The sequence below is a fragment of the Oryzias latipes genome, chromosome 9, assembly GCF_053564925.1.
Source record: "Oryzias latipes strain Hd-rR chromosome 9, Olatipes_Hd-rR_3.1".
Lineage (NCBI taxonomy): Eukaryota > Metazoa > Chordata > Actinopteri > Beloniformes > Adrianichthyidae > Oryzias > Oryzias latipes.
Window position 1 is genome coordinate 24,926,831 of NC_136245.1, and position 26,011 is coordinate 24,952,841.

Sequence of the window (26,011 nt, forward strand, 5' to 3'; positions counted from 1 at the left end):
GCAGAACTTTGTTTTTCAATTTATAATACTGAACTTAGTTTTCTACAAAAGTTTTTTAGTTTAAAATTTTTTTATTGTGTTTTTTTTAGTTCGGAATTTTATAGTCTTAAACATCTAAAATCCTACTTTATGGATTTCCCTTGTTGCGCGGTGCTTTTAGAACGGAACTCCTGCGATAAACAAGGTAACAATCTGTCACCGTGTAGCTGAATAGCAGCTTTTCTTAATGATGACTAAGACGAGAACTTTGTACCAATTCATTTTATGTTGCTAATATTTACCGTATTTTCTTTTTTTTATCTTTGGACTTTTAAAGGAAAAAATTCAGAGCATATTTATTTTAGTGTTTGAACTAAAGTTTTTTGAATTATTTTTCATCTTTTTCTGCTATGGTGCAAGAAACCCAACTCTTTACTCTGTCTGCACAGAGTTGGGTGATTGTTAACTTTTAACTTTTGTAAAAGCCAAGCAAAGACGGTCAGGCCTAGGAGAGACATGTATTCCGAATGATGGTGAGTAAAGAAAAACAAAAACCACAACAACCCAAAAAAACACAACAAGACGTTGCCCAGCAAATTTTCTATTAATTTAGACTCAAGTAATCCCAGCTAAACAGCTGAATGGGATAACAGAGAAAATGCTTGGAGAACGTTCTCTCATAGGAGATGTATGGCAAGATAAAAGAAAACAACAAAAACAAATGGTGCCATTTAAAAGGGGTAAAAAGCTACTTGACAGACAGCACTCACCTGTCCTCAAAAGACTGCCTGTTTCGTCGACATTTGTCGGAGGTACTCAGCAGAGTCCTCGGGGGACAGCTCGGGCCTTGACACTGCAATGGACTAGTAAAGTGGTTGTTACAATAAAAGGGAAAACCTGGAGAAGTGGAAAGGGGAGGGCTGTTGAGTTGGAAGACAAGAGCTCAGAAGAAGGGTGGTTTGGTGCCGGATAATGGAAGAGCTGAATGGAGGCAGTGGTAAGGGTGCTAATACTGTGAATAGTAAAATGACAAAAATGGGGGCTGGGCAGATAGGTGGTGGAAATAGGAGCAGGGATGACCGCAAATGCACACAAAAGAGGGCTGATACAGTGAACCAGTAGAGTGAACTTCAAGGTAGTGACTGACTGAATGGATCTTTTGGATGGTTGTTGGGGATTTTTATTTTTGTGATATATTGGTTGTGTCCAAATTCGCTCACTATTCTCTCGGTTGTTTGCCATTTTGCCGGGGCGTCTGAGTCTACAATACCAGTCCCCTCAGAAGAACACAGTGGATTCATTAGTAGTTTTTGTAAAATGGCACTGTATAGTCCTTAACTATTGAATAGAATAGAATGTCTATTGTTATTATAATGTGTACATCAAAAGTGAAAATGCTCATTTTTTGTAAACTATCAGTTGTGCAGCATTTCCTGAAATTAACTAGCTGTGCTACCTTATGGTTTTTTTAAGTGTATTAATTACTGTTGGGTAGAAACTATGTAACTGTATTTACTGTCTCCTTACATTTAATATTATTGTTTGCTTGGCTGTTTTCTTTGGTATAATGGCTCAAGACTCTTATTAAAAAATAAACTCACTAAAGTAATTCAAAGAATCTCACTTCTTTTTTATTAACACCTAATTTAGGAATACATGAACTTAATGTTCTTCATAAATAAGAATCATTTGAAAGGTAAAGCAAGACTAAGAATGCTCTTGAGAACTCCTGCTCCCCCCAGCACTTGCCCTTTTGCTCTTCTAAACTCTGTTGGTACTGAATTTAGGGCGGGATTCAGACTGGACACATTTGGTCCGCTTTAAGTGAACCAGAGTTTATTTCCCCCAATGATCTGGAACAAATTTTCAGTCTGAATACACCCAAGTGGGCCCTGGCTCGGGACCAGAAACTGCTCGCAGACCCATCTTTGGAGGTGGACTTGGTTCGTTTCTAATGGGACTGAGCTTCAGTACACTCTGAGATTCCTCAGTCTGAATACAATCCATCCTCAGAGCAGAACAACTGAACCAAAACGGCCACCGTAGCTGTCATAAACAGAGTAGTAGACAAACAGAAAGCAACAATTGTTGTGTTCAAAACAGAAAAAAAGCATGCCTCTGCCATAACAAACTAACAAGTAAAAAGTGTTGTTCCCGATGTTCAAAACTGGTAATTGAAATATTAAGTTTTAATAAAATAACTGTCCCGATAAGGATTGTAAAGCGCAGCACGTCTGTCTTTCTCATGTCGTTTTGACTCGCCCTCTTAGTTACTGGCCAATGACTTAAGAGATATTTAGTGACATGGTTTTGTCTACAAGCTTTGGTCTGTAACAGAATGGTCCACTTGATGCCAGTCTGAAAAAAGACCACATGCAAGATTCGGGACTCAATCCGGGAAAAAGGATTTATCCAGTCTGAAAAGACAACTAACAGGCCAAACAAAAGAGACCAGAGACAGTCGGCTTCAGGAACCTGTTTACTGTTTAATGAAGTGTGTTTTCCAAAAGGGACAGTTCATTAAAAGGCCTTTAACTGATCTCTCCTACTTCCTTGTGTTCATAAATTTGAAGTCCCACTACCTTATCCAGTCTTTACAGCTTTAAAGGAGGGTTACATAGTTATTTGTTAGCAATTCATTATTGGGTCACTAATAAAGTTGCATTTTTAGTGTAGTTTTCCACTCTCCCGCTATTTTATTTCTTGGATTGTGTATATTTCCTACAGAAACACATCCACACATTGTCTCACAGTCAGTGGCAGGGACAAACATGTTTCTTTTTTACAAGTGTTAACTCAGGAAAAAAGGATATTTCTTGATGGTGATCTTAAATGGTAGACATTTTTTGTGTCAATATTTTTTGTAATTAAAAATTATAAAAGGGGTCTGGAAATGTCCTGTAGTGGTATTCAGATGTGTATTTAACTTCTCAATAGGTTTCAAAAAGAGTGAAAATAGTATTAATGGGTAACTCCATGTAGTGGTAGTTCCACCAACACTTTTTAGAAAGAAAGTTTGACCACAAACTGGAGCTGCTCAGTTTACACTACCTATGTTTAGTTAAACTGAAAGCTTTAGATCAGGTTTAGTGTTTTTTATGCTGGCCTGAACTATCATTACATTTCTGAATTCTTTTCTTCTCCTACAGGGAACCCAGCCGACCAACCAGCCTGCTGCCTGCTGAGTGGAGCATGGGGCTTGGTCTGAGTAAAGAAGAGGAACTCTTACCGTCAGGACTAGAGACCCTTCCATTCAGACTAATGCAACAGGACTGCACTGCTGTCAAGACTCTGCTTTTAAGACTCCGACGGACACTTCAGGAGGTGGGTTTTTATAATACTCACATTGCTACAAAAAGAATTCTTTACAGGAACTTGGATTGAAATTAATGAACCAAACCTTCTATGACAACATATTGAGTGAACTTAGTGCATTTGATGGTGCAGAGCAGGAACACAGGTTTTTGCTTTTCTGTTTAAGTAAAGTAAGTAATAAAAAACAGTTTTACTTGCAACTGATTCGTTTCAGTGCTTCTGTTGCCATGTTTTAAAGCCTGTTTTAATCAGTTCTATGAAACCTTGTTTCAATTGTTCCAACTTTTAATTGTCTTCCTATTTGCTTTGCTTTGTAAATTTATTCCGATCGTTAATTAGCATTGTGGAAACTTGGAGACCTGTTGTTTGTCGTTACGCTCCTCTTCCTCTTTGCCTTTCAGCTGTCCCCTTTAGGGGTTGCCACAGTGAATCATCTGTCACCATCCTAACATTATCTTCTGCATTCTCCTTGCCTACAGCATGGCATGTGCATCACTTCCTTCACTACTTTCGTGAACTTTCTTTTTTCGAGGCTTTTCTTCCTGGCAGTAATCAACAGTATACCACAGTTTTGTACACCTTTCATTTTGTCACACATCACATCTAAAACCTTCTTTCTTTCTATAATTCCAACACATGCTTCTTCACCTCTCCTATAGATTACAAGGTCATCTGCAAACATTGTGGTCCACAGAGATTCCCACCTAACCTGATTAAAAAAAAGGTTCTCAAAGCTGATCCTTAATGCAGTCCCCCCTCCATCCTGAACTTCTCTGTGACACCTGCAGAGCAGCTATCATACATGACCTGCAAAGCTCCACCATACTGCCCATCTGTCTAGCGGTCTCTTTTTCAATGGGTACACTTACAGTACCCATTAATCATCCCGCTACTTTACAAGGCATTCTCTTTAAAAGCCTTATCTAACTTTCCTGTAAAAATCTTGTGTTGGTGTCCTCTAATGCCAAATCACTCTAAAAGTTTGAAATCCAGTAAATTCAAATTTACATTTAGTAATTTAGCAGATGCTTTTATCAAAAATTACATAAATGAGTTGCATACCAAGCAAAAACTAATTTAGCTAAAATGCCATTTAATCAGATAAGGCGTTTAAAACAGGTGTTGGTGTTTCATGTAAATACGTAGAGGACAAATCCTTACCAAAGTGTACAAGCATAGGTATCATGAAAACCATATTTTTTAAACACAAATTACTTTAAAAAAACATGAACGGGAGCCTAGATGTTTCAGTAAAACCTGTTTAATACCTCTCGGCTCTCTTGAAGTCTGAAACGCGGTCAGCAGAGTGTTTTTTCTTTTCCTCAGATCTCTGTACTGCTCACCTTTTTGTTTTTCTCCCAGAATCACTTTTAGGGAGACACGAGAGCACTAAAATAATAAAGTTGTAGAGGAACACAGACTAAATATTGATGGAGAAGCTAACAGGAGTGCAGAGTGAATAAGGGAGTTACACAGCAGCAGGAAAATGACTATGGAAAGGGAGAGATACTTTGGCCTTTTTGTTTTCTTTGTTGTGTCATTATCTTTCAAATTATGTTCTATCAACAGACATGGACCTTTCTGCTGCAGGGGACATTGACTCAGCTTGTGTGTTTCCTTTCTGTTCCTTTTGCTCAGGCTTCTTGTCGTGAGCCTCAGACTTCTGTTCTCTATTTTTGTTTATCCTAAACCTTGTCATCAAATTTTTTCCACTCCATTTCCATAAGATAAAAGCACATTGTTTCTTTGTGATTTAACATCATTCAGATTCTTTTTGACTCGATTTAAAAAAGGAAATGTGCATAATCAAGCAAATCAGGTGAATTTTGAATAGATGCATGGAGTTGTTTCAAACAAATGTCTGTAAAGTCATGGAAGCATTTAGGCTTCATTCGTTATGAGTTGTAACTGAGCAGTGTCCTGCAATTACAAAACTTTTTTTCTTCATTAAATAAATGTCCTTGACCAACAGGAAACTGCATCTGTGAATCCTCTGCTCACTTCAAATTATTTGTCTTTCAGCAGCTTATCCTGTAGGTTGACCCTGAGGGACATTTTTAATCTTACACTGTCAACCTGTGTGTTAACAGTAGCTAAGACAATCATCCCCATTTGTCAATGTCAGTCCTGGTGTCTAGGTGTTCCCCCTGCAAGCTCACATTCCTTTTCAGACAGTGTGGTACTGCATCCAATCACATCCACCCTCAAGACAAGGCCTGATTAACTTGAACTCCCAAGGCCGCTGCTTGACCTGCTCAGTAAACGGTTTCATTTCAGAAGCCGGATTGGGTTGTACATACGCATTCCTTCTCAACGTGTACTAACATTTCAGAGGATTCCTCCTGCTAAATTCTGTGTCAGTTTGCAGAAAAAAAGCGCCAACAGTATTTCTGATTTAAGATCTTTTCAGTGTTTGACAAAGAACCAATGCTCAAGACATTATTTTTAAAATGGGATCATTTTCCTATAAAAGCCAAATGTCAGTGAGAGGAGGTAAAAAAAAAAAAATGGAGCGTCCACTCTTTTATTTCAAGGTTCTTTTCATGATTTAAGGGATGTGCGAGTGTGATTAAAGGTGTGAATCAACTACAAAACCTGCTTTTCTTTCTAAGGCTATTCATCATCTGTAGACATTCAGTTTCAGTGTTGTGTTAGTCATTAAATTCACGACTCCCCAGCAGCCAATTCTTAAATCTGAAAGGCTTTTTACTGAGCCACAACTAATTGTGGGGACAGTTGTGTGTTAGAGCCTGTGGGACAGAGGTGACCTTAAAGAGAATGTGTTTGTGTTCAAGAAAAGGAGTGAGACGCGGCGTGTGTGTATGAGTTCGGGTGTCAGTGAGTACACGGCTGTCCCTCTACATAGGAAAAGGCATTGATCACTGATGACACAATGTGGGCCTGGCGCCATAGCACACCTATAATTCTGGTAGGGAGGTGTGCGTCTTTAAAAGGTCAGCCAAACCAATAAACCATCAGGTTTAAGCTTTTAAAAAAAACTTCAGGCAGCAATGTTTCACAGAGCTTAGGGAAAGTAGTCCAGAAATGTTATGTTGCACTCTGTGATTCTTGACATCTCCCTCAAACAATATACCTGTAAAGGGTTAGAATGTGGAAAAAAAGAACTAAAGTTCCAGCTGTGTCTGAGGTTTAACTTCTTCTTTGCCTTCCTTTTTGACTTCACCATGTAATGCAGTAGTACCTTAATACCAACAGTCCTGGCTGAAGACATCCTCTGCTGTGTCCCAATCTGTCTTAATATAAGCTTTCACAGCTGACATTTAGACCACAGGCTGCTTTTTTCTTTGGAAGACTCCTGTGTTGGTGTGTGTGTATGTGAGAATGGGTCAGAATAGGCATTTATTTTCACACGCCTGTGTGGACCTTATGGTGTTTGTGGGTACAGAATGTATGTGTGCGTTTTTTTTATTTTTTATTGTCTCTCTCTAGTTGGTTATGCTTTCTTTAAGCTTGCCTGCTTATTATTAGTATCAAAGATTATTAAAAAACGAGCTAATATTTGGAAACAAAGAGATTAGATAATCAAAATATGTAATAAATAAATAAATGATCCTTCCTAGTTTTACATATTGGCAAACCAAAAAGAAGAATGCAGTTCAGGAAGAAGTTTTACACCTTAAAGACTCACTGAGATGAAAATAGTGTTTTTAACATGTTTTTGTTATTTATTATGATGGAAGATATAAAGAAAATTAAGCTTAAATTAGCATTTCTTAGTAAATTGTTGTTTGAAAAAGCTTTCAGTTGTAATGCAGAAGCTACAATCGGAATAGGCCACAAGCTCCCTGCTCCCTGCTCTGCTCCATGGGAAATCCTTTAAAGAAGATGATCGAAGTGAGACTTTAAGTATCGACCCTTTATTTTAGTGTCACTTATTTTTTCTAAAGTCTTGTGTAATACAAGAAACCACAGCCTGTAGTCACACCTGTTTTCTTAGGAAATGTCCTAAAAGTGTTGAGACTTATGTTTGCTGTTAAGTTGATGCTAAGATCATCATTGATTTACTGTCAGAAAGGTAGATATTGCGTTTTTTATCTTGTTGCATCCACATGATTGTTTTTCATTTTGATGTTACTCTGTTTGTGTTGTTTTGTCTTTTGCAGAGCACAGAGACAAGTCCTGCCAGCAGCCTTCAGTCTTTACCAATCAGCCCATGCAGTGAAAAATCTCTCCCATTTAAGGTAAACTAAAGCAGAAATACACTTTTTGCAAGTGTTGCTTTTTTATGTCAACCTTTATTCACTGTGTAAACAGAAGCTTCATAAGTATGGAAAAGCTTTTTACTTTGGTAAACAAATGTGTGGACTGGAGGGTCATTTTCAGTTGCAGGTTACTGACTTTTAAAATATTAAACATATTATTTAGTTACATGCCTGTAACAGACTGGCATCCTGTCCAGGGTGTGCCCTGCCTTTCACCCAACAGTAGTCAATATAGGCCCCAGGAGCCTGTGACCCCAAAAGGGATTAAGCGGGGTTGAAAGATGGATGAATGGAGGTAATGACATGGAGTTAATGACATGGTGTAACTGAAATCTTTATTCCAACACTGAGAAAAAATGTCTGCTCTACATCCAAAAGTTCTTTCTCTTTTTATCTTCTTTCATCTGCTAATACTTGTATTACTGTTATGTGATTCGTATTTATAGTTATGAATTCACCAAAAGTAGTGAAGATGTAAAACTAATTTACTGCTCTAGATTATCTGTGAAAAGTGAGCTATATTCCATCAAATACTGGCCATGGAAAGACTCAGAACTTTCAAACTTGGTTCTAATACTTGTTAAAGTTAGTCATGTCAGTTGTCACACACCTTGTTGTGTGAAATTTGTTCCTTCATTGGACCAATCCCATCTGGAGCAGTGAGCTGAACACACAGCCACCCTCAGGAACCATTTGGTGGTTTAACCCCCCAATCCAAGCCCCTAATGCTAAGTGTCCAGCAGGAAGGCACTGGGTCCCATTTTAAAAATATTTGGTATTGCTCATGGTGGATTTGAGCCTCAGTCATCCACTGAAATGTTTTTTTTCCCTCTTATTCAAATAGATACAAGTGACTATCACAAACCAGACTGACTAAATAATGATGAAAAGATTCTATCAGCAAATAAAAGAAAGAACTTTATAAGGTCCTGCTGTTCACTTCACACTGCAAGTTATCTCAGACACTTCCTACTTCAGACTGAAGTGTTGATCAGTTTAGTCCAGTGGGCGTGCAGTTTCTGTGCACAGCTTTCTGTTTATAGTGCAATCACTACATTTCCAAACGCTACTAAACAGCCAACCGAGTTTAAAATGGTTTATAAAGTACACAAATGGACAATTTAAACAGTATGTCTTGTAGTGTTGATGTGTGAATCCTCTTAGCAGCTCACACAGCTCTACAGTTTCCACTGGATCCCTGTGGTTTGTTCTGCAAACATCCTTTGTGCTACTGTGTTTAAGTAATGTTTGATCATATATTTCTTTTAGATTTTTTTGGATTTTGTTTTTTCTTAGAACCAATTTTTTTTAACCTTCTGTCTTTTCATGTCTAGCAGCAAACAAGAGTTTTGCCCTTCTTTCATTAACAGTATTGTAGCTTTTTGTGTGATTCACAGTGAATTATTTTAAATTAATAAGCACTAACTACATTTGATCATAGTTAGAGTGCACACCTATAGACCTACATTCAACTTCAGATGCATCATCACTAATAATACTTAGATAGTTAGCTTATTCAGTCAGAGTAGCAGAGCAATTTGTTTCTTTTCCTGTAAGCATATAACTTATTTTTCTTCAAATTTAAGTCGATTCGCACAAATTAAGAACAGGCTGGCTTTTTTTCATGCCAGCTTGGAAAATTATGACTAAATCAGAAAAAAAGGATAAGAACTGTAGCATAAGGCAATCAGGGTGAAGGGGAGAATGTGAAGGAAATGACTACTAAAAAGAGGTACTGAAAAGCAAGTGAGGGGAGAATAAATTGAATAAGACAGGGGCAAAGTGGCTTGCTTGTCTACATTGCTTGTCTTGCCAAACTCCAGACCTCTTTTGTCAATCAAATGAGTGCAAACTGTGTGATCTGGAGAGGATTTCTCCCCTGTAAGAAGCATTTTTAAGTACTCACTAAAGCATCCAGTTGCATTTAAGAGTCAGAACTAGATGAAATTTAGCAAAGACAAGGTTTTAGCCACCTTTTTTGGGATTTTCTAAAATAGGGACATTTCCTTCAATTGTTCTAAATGTATTTATATCTGGGATGTAGATAATTTCGTCACAATATTAGTAATGGTAGATCATTTCAGAAAAAGGGAGTTGTTGGTATACAGGCAGACACATCCATTTTTGCCCACAATTCCTTCAGACACAGTTGTGCTTTGATCATAAGGCCATGATGACAGTAAACGCAGCAGTGTGCCTGGAACAGATATCAAGATGCTGGCCGTGATTATTAGTTGTCTGAGTGCATCATAGAAGATGAAACTAAAAATATAGGGTTAAAGTCCCACTCATCTTCTGAGCTATTCTGAAAGTGTCTTTAATTATAATTTTGCCATTTTTAGCCCAAATCAGAAAAACTGTTGTTTTCCAGGACATAGTTTCTGCAAAGCTTTAGTTCATTAACAATTCTCCTGTGATTTGTGGGCGGGACTGTTGCCGTTGAGCAACCCCGCCCCTCCTTCTCATCCCTGCTGCAGAACAGTGTGAAACAGGGAGCTTGTGGCCTGCTCAGCGAATTTTCTATGTCACAAATTATTTTTCTAGCTGTATTTTTTCGTTTGCAAATAAACACACAGAAATGCAATTTTGAGCTTAATTTTCTTAATTTAAGTCCTCCATCGGGAGGAAAAGGCCACAAGAACATGTTAAAAATATGATTTTGACATGTGAGTGGATCTTTAAATACCAGATATTGGTGAGTTTAAATAATATTAGTATATTGGGAAAATATGGTAGTAAACAAAACAGTTGAGCAGACGTGAAGATTACACAGAAAATACAACCCAGGTCATCTGAAATGAAATACACCAAAATAATACAAGAAAACCTTTTAAATCCCAAACCTTTTAACGTGAATAAAACATTTTTAAAGGTCAACTTCCCTCTACAAGCTCATTGTTAACACAATAGTGAGTTATACATGTGGGTGATTGAAAGTTAAGGAAGATTAGTGAGTTCCCTTATTTTTGGCAGCCTCACATTCAGCATTTATGGTGGGAACATCTCCTAAGAGTTACCGGTAGTCCTCTTTCTGTCATTCGCTATCACAATATTCACAGCTGAGCAACTGCAGAACTAGAATGAACAAATAAGAAACACAGACTTCCTAATGCAGCTGCAGGACATTTTAGTGAAACTGGAGCCGTGAATCATTTAATGTTCGTGTACAAGAGAAAAGTGAGATATGGGATTTTTTTTTTGTGTGAGTGCCCTCTCAACTGACCTACATGGAGTATTCGTGGCAGCTGGATCACTTGTAAAAAGAAAGAATGTAGGGTGGGACTCAGCATGAAGACAGCAGCTTTTGGGGAAACCTTTTTTGTGAAAATAAATACAGTGACAGAGTAAGATTACAGAAAAATATCACAGTTTTAAAAGTGGGGAAAGATTTTGCCAAATTGAAAACAAAAGCAGTATTTTCTGATAACACTGCCTAAACCAATAAGCTACTATGTTCTCTCGCTAAATCACCTTTTGTGGGCTCACTGTTTCACGAATTGGCTAATGACCTTGTGAATGACGTTCGTGCCGCATCTCCTGTATAGAACATGTTCAGTTTGCCAGAGCTACTTAAATGTTAAGTTATGAGAAAATCTTGTCTTTCTTTTTATAGTACTGGACTTGTTTTACAGCGAAGGTTTGAACTTTGAGAGTTTAAACAAGACAGATAAGTGCGAAAATGCTAATGTCTGTCTGAGAAAAGTGCATAAAGTGTGTAGTAAGTAGTTTTACGGCTTCAAAGCATCTATAATCCTAATTCGCGGATTTCACCTAACCCCTGTGATAAACGAAGGAACACTACTAGGATCTAAAATAGACTTAACAACAAAGGCTGTTCACTAAAATCATTATACCTACATCAATGATGAAGCTTTTTTTTTTAAATGAAAATTGTCGTCTTTGGATTCTCTTTACATCTTTATTAATACACTAATTAAAAAAGGAACTGAAGAAACAATAAGAAAGGAATGGCACAGCCTGCAACACATTTTCTGGACCAAATTGAATTGTGGACACATTGCAGTAATGTGGCATGCTCCGTAACCAGCTGGCTATAGCTCTCCTCAAAGCTGGGATTTCTGTCTTTGGATGTAGCTTTTAGTGTTGCTGTGTTTGGCTCCTTTGCAAATCTGTGTGCAGCAACAGCGACTTTCAGTTTGCTTTATTTGCACTTTACAGGGAAAGAAGACGTCTCACTAAAGACTCACTAAAATTCAAATAAACCAGATCATTTAGAAAGGATGAAAAAAAAAAAGGATTGAAAGTTGGTATTTTCTGACAGAATTTTGGAAGACATGTGACTTGTCTAATCTTAGGGTATGCTGAAGGACAAAAAGGTAGATAGCCACAACCTCCTGTTGCTTTCTTTATAAGCTGCTATGAGAATGGTGATTTACACTGAGATAATAAGAGGCAGTTTGTAAACAGCCTGGCAACAGACAGTTGGATACCCACAGCCCATACGAAGCTTTGTCTGCCCCTTTCACAAGTCGGGCTTATCTGTTGAGCATTTTTGATTCATAGGGTCTTGAGTCTTGTGAGAACCCCAAGTGTTGATTGCCCAAGAAAAACAGAGCTCAAACATTTGCTTTAATGCCGGAATTGGCAGTGTGTGGTGCACGGAATGCCAGTGGGATTATGTCTGTGGATTATTGTTCCAAAGCCATCTGACTTCCTAGTGTTTCATATTTTGAAGCCCTTGTGGTAATTTTTCTGCCGACATTGTAATGATTTCGCCTTTTTGGCTTAGTTATAATTTTTGGAAGCTTATCAGACATCCATGTGTATAAATATATATAATGTATTTGCTTTAAACTATATGTTAACCCCTGCTCATTGCAGAGCTATTTTACTTTGAAGAGTAATAAGTTTCCATATTATTGCTGAAGAATGTCAACAGACTTGTCTGTCATGGACTGTGACAGCGTAGTATAATGTAGTGACACATTTTGCACACACAAAAAACACACACACACACATTTTCATTGTATTCACTCAATTGTCTTTGCTAAAAGGCCTACATTTTTGGCCTCAAAGTAAATCATTGACGTTTGTTTTTGTTTTGTTTTAAAAAAAAAAGCCTTGACAACTGTATCTTAAAAAAATATGTTTTTACCTGTTTGAGCAAACTTCAATTTGTGATGTAGAACCCCTTGGTTCCCTAAAAAAGGCTGAAATACTCAGACTTTTCATCTTTCTATCTGTTGTAAAAGCCTTCCTAGTGGAATTTTAATTATGATCATGCCTTTCTTTGCCCCCCAACCCCCCCCCCAAAAAAAAAAAAAAAAAACCTGGGTTTATTCGGTTTTTTTAGGACACAGTTTCTTTGTGACAGTAGGTAATCAGAAATTTGAATCTTAGTTGTGGGCAGGACCATGGATGTGGAGTGCGCCCGCCCCCACTTCCTATCAACCATCGGTTAACATGCTCTCCCACTACCTTATAGCACAACACAGCCCCAACCTAACATTACAGGTGAAGTAAAAATGGCGAGCAATATTGGAAGTATCCAGCCGTACAGTTTAGATCCAGATGCCAGCTCTGACGAGGAAAACGAAGACGTACGTGAATCTATTAGTCTGCCTGTGGTTGCATCAGAATGGACTGGAGGAAGGAATTTGTAATTTGCCAATTATAGCTTCTACGTCACAGCTACAAGCTCAGAAATTGCAATTTTGAGCTCAATTTTCTCAGTATATATCCTCCATCATCAGAAAATACCACAGGAACATGTAAAAGACACCAAAAAGACAATTTTGTTTGTCAGAGTTGGTCTTAGCACAGTTTATGCAACTATTCTTTACTTAGTAAAATGTCTGCCCTGGTGGCTTTTTTGCTTGTTTTGCAGTGTGAGACCACAGCACGTTTTCTTTTTAATATTTTTGGCTGCCAGTCGAAGCCTTTGATGTCTTTCACAATAAAAACTAGCATTCAGCAAACAGACTGAGTTTCCATTTTAGCGGGAGTTTTAATATTCTAACTTTAGATACTAAGACTATGAAAAGATTTTCATGTTTGACTTTAAAAGTATTCACATCAGCCATAAATAATATTATGTAAGAGTGTTCCCTTAAAACCACTCACATTGCAAAGCGAGCATTATTTTAATCCTTCACGTCTATCTAAACTCTGTTTAGTGTCAAGAAAGTTGACAGAACCAACTTCTAAATTTTTTCCAGTGTCCCTTACATTTTCTGTTTGAGTTTTAATTTTTGTGAACAGGATAGTTTGTTTTGCTGTTTTCTTTTACCTTTTAAATTAAACGCCGTGTGACGTGACGGAACATTCCTCCCACACACACAGCAGTGGTCGTAATGCATCACTTTACTCCGCTGTTGCTGTCTTAGCAACAATGTTACAGGATTTTGCGCCCCTGGTGACTGTCACAGTTGCCAATACTGCCCTGTGACTGTCAAGCCCCTTTCTCCTGAAGCAGGCAAGCTTCTTTGCTTCTACTGTTTGCCGTAAATGTGAGCTGAAAGGGGGCAGCGCACTGCACCGAAAAAAGTTTCCCCAGAAATCTGTAATTTCTACCTCTCTCAGTTAATGGTCATTCTATGTGCATATTAATTCCAAACATCACAATGATGGGCAGTTGAAGTACATTTATAGGCAGGATTTCCATTTGATGTCTATAGAAACACACTTAATGCAAAAGAATGCTTTTCTTTATTCATTTATAGTAATTGAGAATTCATCCAACAGACACTGAAACTTTTCTCAGTCCGTCTAACTCAGAGATTAAAGAGTTTACCAGTAGACACAGAACTGGGCATGAATATGTATGCGGTAGGGAATGAATAAGATGGTGAACGGCAGAGGCTAACTTGACACAACTTAAAGCAATGGAAACAACATGAAAATGGAAAGACCTTAGTGCATAAGTCGAAGTGGAGCTTTGTAATGCTGAAAAATATCCAGATAACTTGATGATATAAAAGACTGAAGAGGAAAAGAATAAATCAGAACTCCTTTGAGGAAGTGTCAGAGCTGATATGTTCAATATACATTTATTCTGACCAACTATAACAACTTTGTGAAGGAAAAAGTGAATCCAATATTAAGAGTTTAATAACATATAAGTGTCTGTGAGGCTAATCTAAGGAGTAGTTTGCTGAAAAAAGGAGTTAGAGAAGGTTGAAGGAGAAAAGAGGGATAGAGGGCGGGGCAAGAAGAAGAGTTTGTCCTGGCACTCCAAAAAACGACACTGCGGGTATAAAAATAATCTACGGTAGCCACCTGAGAGGCTGCAGTGTCACAGAGTGCCCTAGTTTAATTTAAACTGAATGCACATGACACATTTTTTTATTATTTAATTTTTTCTTTACCAGATTTTGTCCCAGTTAAAGTGCTCTAATGTATTTTTGAAGAAAGAAGAAGAAAATCACGCTGGGATTACTGTCAGAAGCATATTTCAAGCAACAGCGTGTTCATAAAGAGTCTAGGACAGAAACCTAAAGTCTTGATCTGTCTTGTGTGCTTTTACCTTTGTTGTGGATGCCACTGACATTTAGTTTTTTTATGTTAATGTGAGATATGGCATAGTGTCACAACCCACAAAATAAAAAAATAATGTCTAATGTTTTAGTTAAGAAGTTCTTTTTGCAAAATAAATGAGATGAGAAGATTCAAGTATTACATTCACATGGAAAACCACAAAAGCATAAAATTTAGGAGAGCAAAATAAACCCTGACTATCAAATACACATTGAACTGGCATGACCGCATGGAGCCCCACTTAACACACAATTCAAACATGGGCATATGAAACAGTGGTGAAAGGCAGACTAGGTCTTCTCAGCTTTTCTGTCTCTTTTTTCGTCTCTTCTTTCATGACCTTTTTCTTCAAATGTAGTTTCTCTCCTTTGTCAGTGCTTCACATTTACAGCTGAGGGTGGACAAGATCTCACAGAAGCACTGTCACAACATAAAATGTCTCAATGTGAAGATGTTCAAATCTGAGCAAAGGAGATCAGTGCATTCAAGGCTTCAGGTCTGAAGTCACGAATTCTTGATCTTATGTAAAAAATGTTTGGTCTACAATTTGATAGCTTTCGTTTTTATAAATCCTTTTGAGTTAAAGCAAAATCCCAATAAGTGAAATTTGGTTCCTACCTTTAAAAATGAAAGAAAACATTCTTAAAGCCTATGCAGCATTGGGTCAATGTAAAAATATCTTCTAGAATTGGTTAAATTATCCTTTCTGTGCACAGTAACAACTGTTTCGTGGTACAGCGTCTTCTTAATTCACTTCATGAGCTGTCATGGTGATAAGACTTATAACTGAAGCAAAAAGGGTGGAATGAAATGATGGGGAAACTTGACCAGTAAAAACCCTTTATCAGTAAGCATCCTAAAAATTCAGGATTATCTCAAAAGTATTGCCCCCCTCCTACAACCAGTTTGAAGGCGATGTTTATCCCCAAGAACCCTTTTCATACCAGGACTCCTACCGTGAAAATAAAGGGGCTGAAGAAAAGATGTCCTACACAACCTTGTTTATATATACTTTAAGAAAACAAAAGGAGTACTTTGAAGGATTTAAAATGGTTTCATACTTTATAAATGTAGAGAAAACAATGCAGGAGGAACCTGTAAAGATTAAATCAGTTATGTAGTCGGAGAATGTCTAATTAGATTAAATCTAGTTGTTTCATGCATCCTAAATTAGAAGTATTTTCTAATCACTTTTGGTTTTACACGAAAATGTATCTTGAAAAGAGATGCATTTTCTGGGATTGTACATGGTGTACAGCTTATTCCTTAGTGGGGTAAGTTATCTCCTACATGACCAATAACTATTGGCTACTTTCAAATGGGATTACCATCTGAAACTTTTAACCTAGAACCATTTAGAAGTTTTTTTTACACTTATTAATTGTTGCTTATTTGACACATCTCAACACACTGTCATACTCTTCATGGTGAAAGGTTGATGAGAGACAGTCACACCCAATTAGAGTGTAAGGACTTTAAATTTATTGTGATATGCCCTTTAGGCTTCTTATGTCACACTTAGTTGGGACTCGGGAGTAAGGGGAAAAAAGTATTTTTCAAAAGGTATTACAAGAGAAGAGGACCTTTAATAATTGTGTTTTTCCTCACTTGTTTGTTCAAATTGAGAGAAAATTGGTAGGTGATCAATAAATAAAACAGCTCTCATATTACCTTAATGCTATGTTCCTCACAAAAGATAAGAAAAGAAATAATTATTGCCAACAAGGGTAATGTAATTCAACCCTGTACCCTATCAACGGACAACTGATTGCAAGCATAAAGAGGACTCAACCTCTATACAAAACCACATCTCTTCGCAGAAGTGGATGCACTCCAGTGATTTTGATTAGATTTATTCCCACTGAGGCTATTGCAATCACATTAGAAATAAATTTGCATGCCGTTCGCTTTTTCTGTTGCTGTCTCCATTTAGTGCTGCCATAAAATATTGGCTGAAACGGGATCAGGCGGGGAACATAATGGCTTTTTGGGTACATTTTTTCAGTACTAGAACAAACTTTATTATTATAATTGTTTATTTTTGTTGTTTTTTGTTTTTTTTTACTGGATTTAATGAAAAATATTTGGTGAAGCTGTTTTAAACCAATACAACACAGATTTAGATTTGCAGACATGATTTAAAAACATCATATTAAAGTTCATATGCAGTGCCCTGGGACTGCAACCTACCTTTCACTTTGCCATCTCTTCCTTTCTATTTTCAATGAATACAACATGTAATCAAACTAAGCCTATCTATCAAAACTTAATTTATTTCATTAGGTGCCTCTTCTGAACATTTTCACAACTGTTGCTCTAGCCTCTCTTTCACTGCACACACAAACACACACTAAGAGATGCACACAAAGCACAAAAGTATACCCACTGCGTTGTGTCAGCTAGACAGCTCATTTAGTGCAGCCTTCATCCGTATTCGGGTGAGATTAATTTATAGGCTGACTAATGCTCTAATAGTTACAGCGTGTGACTGATTTTTTTCCTCTCTCATGCAAATTTTGTTTTGAGCTTTCTTTATGTGTATTTTCAGACAATATGAAGAAAATAGAATAAACAATCTGATTATCTCTCAGTAATGTTAGCTCCCCTGCATGGTGGATTGTTGTTCCGCACCAGAGTTTTTTTTTTTATCTTTAATTGTCATCATTTTTTTTAATAGAATAAGCTATTTGACATGTTTTGTTACAGTAAAAGCACTTTGTTAAGCTTTTAGTTTGTTCCCCTTTAAATGCTATTTTTCGCTCAGATAAACACAGGCCTTATTATCCATTAGACATGACAGAAAACAGAAAGGTAAAAAATGATTAAAACTCTTTAAGACATGAATTTTCAGTATGATAAATATTGAAATGTTCGGAAGTGGATTGTTGCAGTCAAGTTGGTTTGTGGCATATTTACGAGGAAACAAGACAAACTGCTACCTGAAACATTTCATCACTAATTACACAACACCTGACCCAATACTTCCCTTGAGCATGTCAAAGTTTGGGAATCAATCATTTTCTAAGGAGTCCCGACATTATTTAACAGCTCTACAGTTTAGGAAATCCTTTGTCTGTTTTTCTCCTGTTACTCTTTAACTGTTGTGATGGAGGCAATCTTTACATCCATCCGTCACTTCAAAAAACATGCATTTACATGCACATTTATTCCAAGTGTATTTTAAATGTCTTAATTAAACCTGACAACCAGAATAAAGTTGTGCTGAGCACTAGTACTAGCCACTAAAGCACTGCTAAAAAAAAAAAAAATCTTGAACTGAAACTAAGTGATCTATTTCAGAAAAAACTCAAATCACAGATATCGATAACACTCACATCAAGTACCATGATCTGTAGAAACATGTTGAGGTCTTCACTATGCACTTCCAGACATAATTTTAATAGTTGTAACCTCACATGATGACATATTTAGTGAAACTACAAATGTGTCATATCTTAGTGGAAGGGATCCTTAAATTTGAATTAAAGACCCACTCCGATCAGCGTTTGATCTTTTTTAAAGATTCTCCCAGTGATCTTTTAATTATGATGATAGCGTTTAAGCCTAAATAAAATAAAACCTGTGTTGTTTTCTAGGAAAGAGTTTCTGAAGGCGGCGGGATCTCATCAGAAATTTGCTTTTAAGTTGTAGGTGGGACAGTTGGTGCGGAGTAAGCCTCTCTTCCCTTCCCTTCATCCCTTTGTTTTTACTCTCTCCCACTAGCTTACAGCCTGTCAACCCCAACCTAGCATTACCAGTGCAACAGCAATAGCGAGCAGTATTGGAGCTATGCAGCTGTACAGTTTTCAGCCAGATGCCATCAAGATGAGGAAAACTAAGACGTACATGAATCTAGTTGTTTCCAAGTGAACGCATCAGAATGGTGCGGAGCAGAAAGTTGTCATTGTGAGTTCGACATCACAGCTACAGGTTTTTTTCAAATGGCGTTTTCTTTTTTGCATCTACTTCTGATTCACAACAATTTGAATAAAGAACCACTCAAAAATGCAATTTTGAGCTTAATTTTCTCAATATCACTGACCAAAAATATAAACGCAACACTTTTGTTATTGCTCCCATTTTTTATGGTATGAACTCAAAGATGTGAAACATTTTCCACATACACAAAATAACCAGTTCTCTGAAATATTGTTCACAAATCTGTCTAAATCTGTGATAGTGAGCACTTCTCCTTTGCCAAGACAATCCATCCCACCTCGCAGGTGTGCTATATCAAGATGCTGATTAGACAGTATGATTATTGCACAGGTGTGCCTTAGACTGGCCACAAGAAGTGTATGTCCACCATCAGTAAGACCATGTTAAAAACACAATTACCATCAGAGTGGATCTTTAATATAATTGAACGCAGTGATTTACATGTTTCTTGTCTCCGTCACACCTTATGAAGGTAATAAGAGCATGATAAAGAGTGGGCCTGAATTAGGTATGATGGTGCCGAGAAGGAAGGGGGCCCTACGAGCGATGATTGGAAAACTCAGGCTTAAAGGATGATGATGTAGCTGCATGGCTCCCTGCTGTCTACTTCTGACTCTGTGTCCTTTAGCCTAATGCCTCCCCATAGTTCCAGATCATAATACTCAGCCTAAGGCCCTCCCTGTCCTCTAATTCTCTCTGTCACTGCCCTCCTTTCGTGGCGCTTCCCCCTCATTTCCTCCTTCTATCCGGTTCCTCCTGCTTTTGTGTCCTTGACTAGGTAATGACAGTTTGTCATTTTGCTCTATTGTCCCCACATTCTCTCTCACTTGTCTTTCCTTTGTTGTTTTTGATCTGCAATTATATAATGTTACACAAAGTCACATCGACACTGCTCAGTCTAAATTCTCATTTTTGGGTTCTATAAGAGCAGCCTTCAGGTAGTTCTCTGTAGTTTGGGTTAAAAGATGACTATGTTCTGGAATATCAGTAATAATCACTTGTTGGACAGGCCTTTTTAGACCAAATTCGTAGTGTATTTTCCTTTGCCCTAATCTGTTGTTACTTGTGAAAGGTGCCAGAAGAATAAAGTTATTTTTATTAGTGTTATTATTATTCTGTATGGTATGTCCTCTCGGTGTGTGGCTCCATCTTCCCTACAGTAATAGCTACTGACAATTCAAGGTCACATTACAGTGTTATGAGCTCAGGGTGCTGCTATAGGACACAACAAGGTTATCACAGAGATGTAGAGAGAGCAGGAGATTGCAGTTGTGCAGGACGCACGGAATGACAACTTTATTACACATGTGAACACCCCAGTAGGACCACTCATAAATACAGGAAAAACCATCTACAAACACATACCAACGCTCCAGAAAGCACTGCACAAACACCTCTGTATGTAGTCTGTTCGTTGGATCTGTGATCAGCTTTTATGTGCTTTTAGCCCTTTGACATGCCATTGGTGTGTGCTGTGCAAACATTAATACGTGAACTTCTTTGTGTTCAGGATCTCAACAGAGAGGAAGTCTTGCTGCAACAACTGAGGGAGAAAGATGAGCTGATTATCCGACTGCAGAATGAACTGGTAAGATCTATTTACTGAACTGAAATAAAAGGTGGGGCTTTACACAGACTTATTGTGACTTATGAATGTCCCCCCCCCCCCCCTTTTTTAATGTACAAGTATTTTTTGACGTTTAATTCTTAACTTTGTGATACAGAAAACAGTACCACATTTTCAAACTAAGGTAAATGCAGAAGGGGTACAGTTTCAATACTGGCCTATTTATGGCATTTTCCTCACATGCTTTTATCACAACCTTCGGTTGTTCGCTTCCCCGTTTGGACCCTCAGAGCCTCCAGAGCAGGTTAATAAAGAATCATTTATCGTTCTTCTGGGGGAAACCTTCTTTTATTTCAGTTCTCTTTCACTCTGTATGACAAACATAAACACACACCCCCAACAGTCTTTTGCTGCTCTTGCTCTCCCTCCCTCTCCCTCCCTCTTGCGCTGCACGCACGTTTCCTCCTCCTCCTCCTCCTTCTTAAACACGCGCGAGGTTTCAGCACATACACATCCTCAATCTACAACACATGTTTCAATGTGGGTACATGCGGCTTGTAGACGGGTGCGGCTTATGTATGTACAAAATGGTTTATCCTTGAAAAATGTAATGGGTGCGGCTTGTGATCAGGTGCGCTCTATAGCCCGGAAATTACGGTAAGCCTGTAGAAGTTGCAGAAGCTTGTAGAAAGGCCACACTCCTTCCACTGAAAGCTAGCTTGGGCTTATTTGTCAATCAAACTTCTTGAACATTGACACGAGACAACTTTCTTTCATTGAGGTATCTAATTGGTCAGTTTATAGCTCAAATAATTTGCACTACAGAAAAAATATTGTGAAAAAAATGATCGAGAACATGTTTAAAAAGGTTGCAGAGCAAGAATGGCAAGTTGACTCGCAAGCATTGACTGAATACTGGACTAAATGAACCCTCCCCCTAGCGTACCGAATAGGAAGTACTTGCTGGCTCCAAGAAGCAAACATCCCACAGACTTCTATAAAGAAATAAACAGCTGTCACTCGGTCATTCTATTTCTCCGATACCTTTTTTAAACATGTTCTTGAAAATCCAATTTTTTTTCTTCATGTTAGGGCTGCACGATAAGAGGAAAACTTGCAATACGTGAAATTGGTGATTAATATTGCGATAGCGATATAATTTGCGGTATATAAACAAAGAGCAAAACAACCGAAAACACCATTCCCATTCCATTGCTACAATTTAAAAATTATACTCCAAATGACCCTCGCTGACATAGGAGGCAAACATCTAACATAATAGGGGACCATCTGATTGGTCAAGAACGTGAAGGGGTCCATCTGATTGGTAAAATGCATAAAGGGATTTATTTGATTAGTTAAATACTTCAAGTTGCCATAAGATTGTTTAAGCATATTTAAGGTAACCATTTATTGCAATTTTCGCTGTCTTTTGCGATATGCATATTGCATAGCTTGATGTTGCGATAACAATAAATTTGCGGTATATTGTGCAGGCCTACTCGAGTTATTCAAGTTATAAACTGACCAATCCAATGCCTCAATAAAAGTAGTTTGCCTTGCGTCAAACATTTAGAGCATTTGACTGACCGATTCTTCTGAGCCTGCCTTCAGTGGAAGGGGTGTGGCCTTCTAAAATGCTCACCACTGATTGGAGAGAGTGGTCTTCAAAAGAGTAGACTAAGACCGACACGGACTAATTAGTGTTCGGCAGTGGAGCCGCCATCAGTGTGTGAATGTGTGTGCGCATGGGTAAATGGGACTGGGATTGTAAAGTACTTTGGGCTTTCTTAGAAGGTAGTAAGGCGTTATAACCCTTCTGTTATCCAAGACACACTAATGTTGGGAGTGGGGTCAACTGGACCCCACAAGATAGCACAAGGGCTAATTAATCACCACAGTCTCTGTAGGCATAAGTTAAGATCTCAGAATCAAATTTCTGATTAACTACTGCAGCTGTGCAGAAACGATGTCCTTGAAAACAAAAGTGTCTTTTAATTTTGGCAAAGAAATTGCATTATTATGGACCAACAGATGATCGTAGTTGGTCTTACATTTTCAGGTTTGGGTTCCTTATAAGTGTCCTGATGACTGAGATGTTGGCTTTGTTCCTGCCATCAAGTCTAATCCCACATTTTTCAATATTCACTTTAGGGTCTGTGCACTTTGCACTGGATAAGAAATAAAAACGGAATTTTGATCAATGGTTCCTCTACATGTCTTGATTTCTGATGTCTCCTAGGTTGAACTACTCCACCGTCTTTTAACTGTTCATTAAAGTACATTCTAAAAGGCAATAATGTGAATGTTGTCAAATACTTGATTGGTTAATATTTGAGTTACTAGGACATTCCTAATTATTTATTTTTGTTTCTTATTATCGGGTTTATATATTGTAAATTGTTTTTTTTTTACATTGCTTTTGCTTTACCACACTTCTCAGAAACAGATTATTTAATTATTTTTTGTTACTTTTTGTTTTCCTCTTTTCTTTTGTGAGTTTTGTGTCACGTCATCAGGGTCACACAAAGTGACAACGTAAGGCCCTTCCCATCTATTTTTATTATTATTTACAAATTGTTTGTGCCAGCCTATTTTAATACCAAGTTATTGCGAGTCCACTTCAGAAAAGAAAATTCACGATTTTTTAAAATTGCTTTTGTTGTCAGTACTGAGAAGCGAGCCGTTTTATTCATCTGGATACAGAGATACAGAGATTTAATCAACAATATATTGCCTTGTCTTTTCTTTTTTTTCCGGGTGATTTGGATGCTTTGATTCTTGGAACATCTGCAGCAGTACAGCAAATCCTTTACAATTTATCATCTACATGCCTGTAATTTGTCACCTGCTCCATCAAAGTAATGGAATCCAGATATTATGAGAGGCCTTAGCACAGTAATGTGCCAGTGTTATAATGGTATCTTGAAAGATGCCAGTACAACCCACTGACTTGATACTTATATAGCATCTGTTTGTTTCATCACTTTTTGGCACTTATATTTCTTTTTTTTTTTTTTTACTCTAGCTGTTCCTCTAGTCATCTCTCTTTGTCTTCCTGTCAGCACCAGCTGTCTTTTTTTACTCAACTGACTGTTGCTAACGCTCTGCGCAGCTAATGCAGACTTCACAACAAAAGTGAAAGCAGGCTGGCAGGGCAGCATGCAGGTTGTACTTAAGATTAATTTTAGACATCATTTTGACAGGTAATATAAAAGACTCTAATACCCTCTTAAGATCCACAGTTAACCCTCAGTGAGGCGGAAAGTTTGCTAAAGAGAGGACTGTTTTATGTCTTTAAATTTTTTATTTTATTAGATATATTGTAAAAGTTAAAAAGAAAAATCCAAATCGATTAACAAATTCCAGGTTTTGTTTTCTGTTTATTTAGACTCTGCAATAGTTTGAATTGTTTTGTTATTTTCTTCATAGTAAGCAGTTTATCCACATTTCGCATTTGACATAAATGCTATTGAACAGCTAAACTTAACCTTAAAATTTCAACCTTAAATTTCCTTAGTCTTTTTCCTACAATATTCTTATATTTATGTTTTGAAAAATGTATATATTTTATTACTAATGCCTCAAACGTTGACCTGAATGTTTATTTTTTTCTTAATTGCACAAAAAGTAAGTTATTTTTTCTGTTTTACATTTTTTGAGAAAGACGATAAGAAATAAAAGAAGTATTCTAATTGAACATAAATTACCATGATTCTACTTAACTTCGTAATGAGTAAAGTAAGATTTGGAGAAATTTAAACTTAAACATCAGAACAAGTGTTGCTAATAAGGAAGTGCCCATTACCGAATTGAGACCCAAATGAGTGGGGTTGGGGGCCCAACTCTAAAAATGTGCTACAGGAAAGCACAACACTAGTTTTTTATGGATTTGACTTTAAGTAAGATGTTAAATCAGTCAGGATACATGGAAAAGGAGATGAAGACGTGTGCTGGTTACTGATTCATAGGTACAGTATATTTTTAGAGGAATGACACCCTCAGCACTAAAGCCTGCATGCCATCATAAAAAAAACTCAAGCTCCTCAAGTCAAAGGCAGATAATGTGAAATGGAATCTAAAAATGTGTTCTTTTTTCATCACATATTAATCTACATAAGAATTATAAGCACGTACATATACAAATATGCACTGCTCCTAACCAGTTTACCATTTGTAATTTAGATTTTATTAATTTTATTTCTACGTTGCAGTTGATATTTTTCTAGTGATGCTTAGTGAGATTTGAACTGGGTTATAAACACTGCCGCACCAAGGTATCTGTATGCAACACCCACACATCCAGCACTCTCAGTTTCCTCTTTTACAGGGATATTATTGATTTAACAGATTATCCTGGTGCGGATGAGCAGAGGAAAACATTTTCTACAGTGGTTGTCATGGAATTTATTTTAGCCTAGCTTTTTTCTTGTTTGACATGTAAAAGTGCTCCAGATGCAGGTTTTTGTCATTTATTAAAATTGACATGTAAATTTATTTATTTTTTTCTCTTCTTGAATGTCAAGAAGATATTTTATCATTCTTTATTGATTTTATGGTTTATGTAAACACAATATTTTTCCCATCATGGTACCTTACCATGTTTTTTTTAACTAGCACTCATGATGTTTTTTTATTTTTGTTTTTTTTAGTAGTAGTCAACACAGTCAAGTTCCTTTTCAGTTATTACATTGTTTTTAGGTCAGCATCTGAAAATATGTGTTAGACTATAAACCATGTACATTCAAACTGTTACTAAGTCCTTGAGTACTTTTTGAGCAGTTAATTATTTTTACTTTTTGTCAAGTACATTTTTGAAAAACAATTTTTTGCTATATCCAGTTATATCCATTTTTAGTCCATAGTCTCAAGTTAAACATCAACAAGAGTTCATTATTCATTCCAAGTATTTATTAAAGTATTTTAGATACTTTACTCCCCTCTGCTAGTTCATGACCATTTTTAGAGGAGTCTATGGTGGGATAAAGCAACACTGATTAACTCAAGTCTTTGTTCTCATATTTTTGACACCAGAAGGGAATTATGGTGATAATTTTATCAACAATCTATCTTAAAATTAGGTAGTAAACATATTTAGTATTTGTCTAAAATGCACACTCATAGGTTCCATTGATGTCATTTTTCTTTTTGTATTTTGTCTGCATAGGTTAAAAGTCACTAAAAAAAGGTTCTCGTCTGCAAATGACATGATATCATTCGCCAACTTTTTCTATTTGTGTAGAAAAACATCCATCATGGCTCAGTGCATTAAACTGCTCTTTTCTAAAATATTTATTTGCAGCTGGCTATGTGGTGCCTTTCTGTCTAAAAACTTCTTGTTGTGTTTGATTGATGATTAGTGATGGATGGATAAATAATTTGACATCCCAGTGGATATATTTAAGTTTCATAAGTGTTCTATTTATTTGTATTTTAAGATTTTCCCCATCCTCTGTTACTTTTTTACCATTTTCTGTTTTGATTTCCTTTA

The 26,011-nt window shown here is 37.1% G+C and overlaps 1 protein-coding gene across 5 annotated transcripts in view; it reads left to right on the plus strand.

Annotated features, from left to right (window-relative positions):
* ccser1 (coiled-coil serine-rich protein 1) overlaps window positions 1-26,011 on the plus strand; it is a 128,176-nt gene that overhangs the window by 38,453 nt on the left and 63,712 nt on the right. For all 5 annotated transcript variants that reach the window (XM_020705831.3, XM_011479001.4, XM_011479006.4 and 2 more), the window contains exons 7-9: window positions 3,129-3,303; window positions 7,419-7,496; window positions 20,464-20,541. In XM_020705831.3, the coding sequence (XP_020561490.1) occupies window positions 3,129-3,303; window positions 7,419-7,496; window positions 20,464-20,541 (331 nt within the window). The remainder of the gene's footprint in view (window positions 1-3,128; window positions 3,304-7,418; window positions 7,497-20,463; window positions 20,542-26,011) is intronic.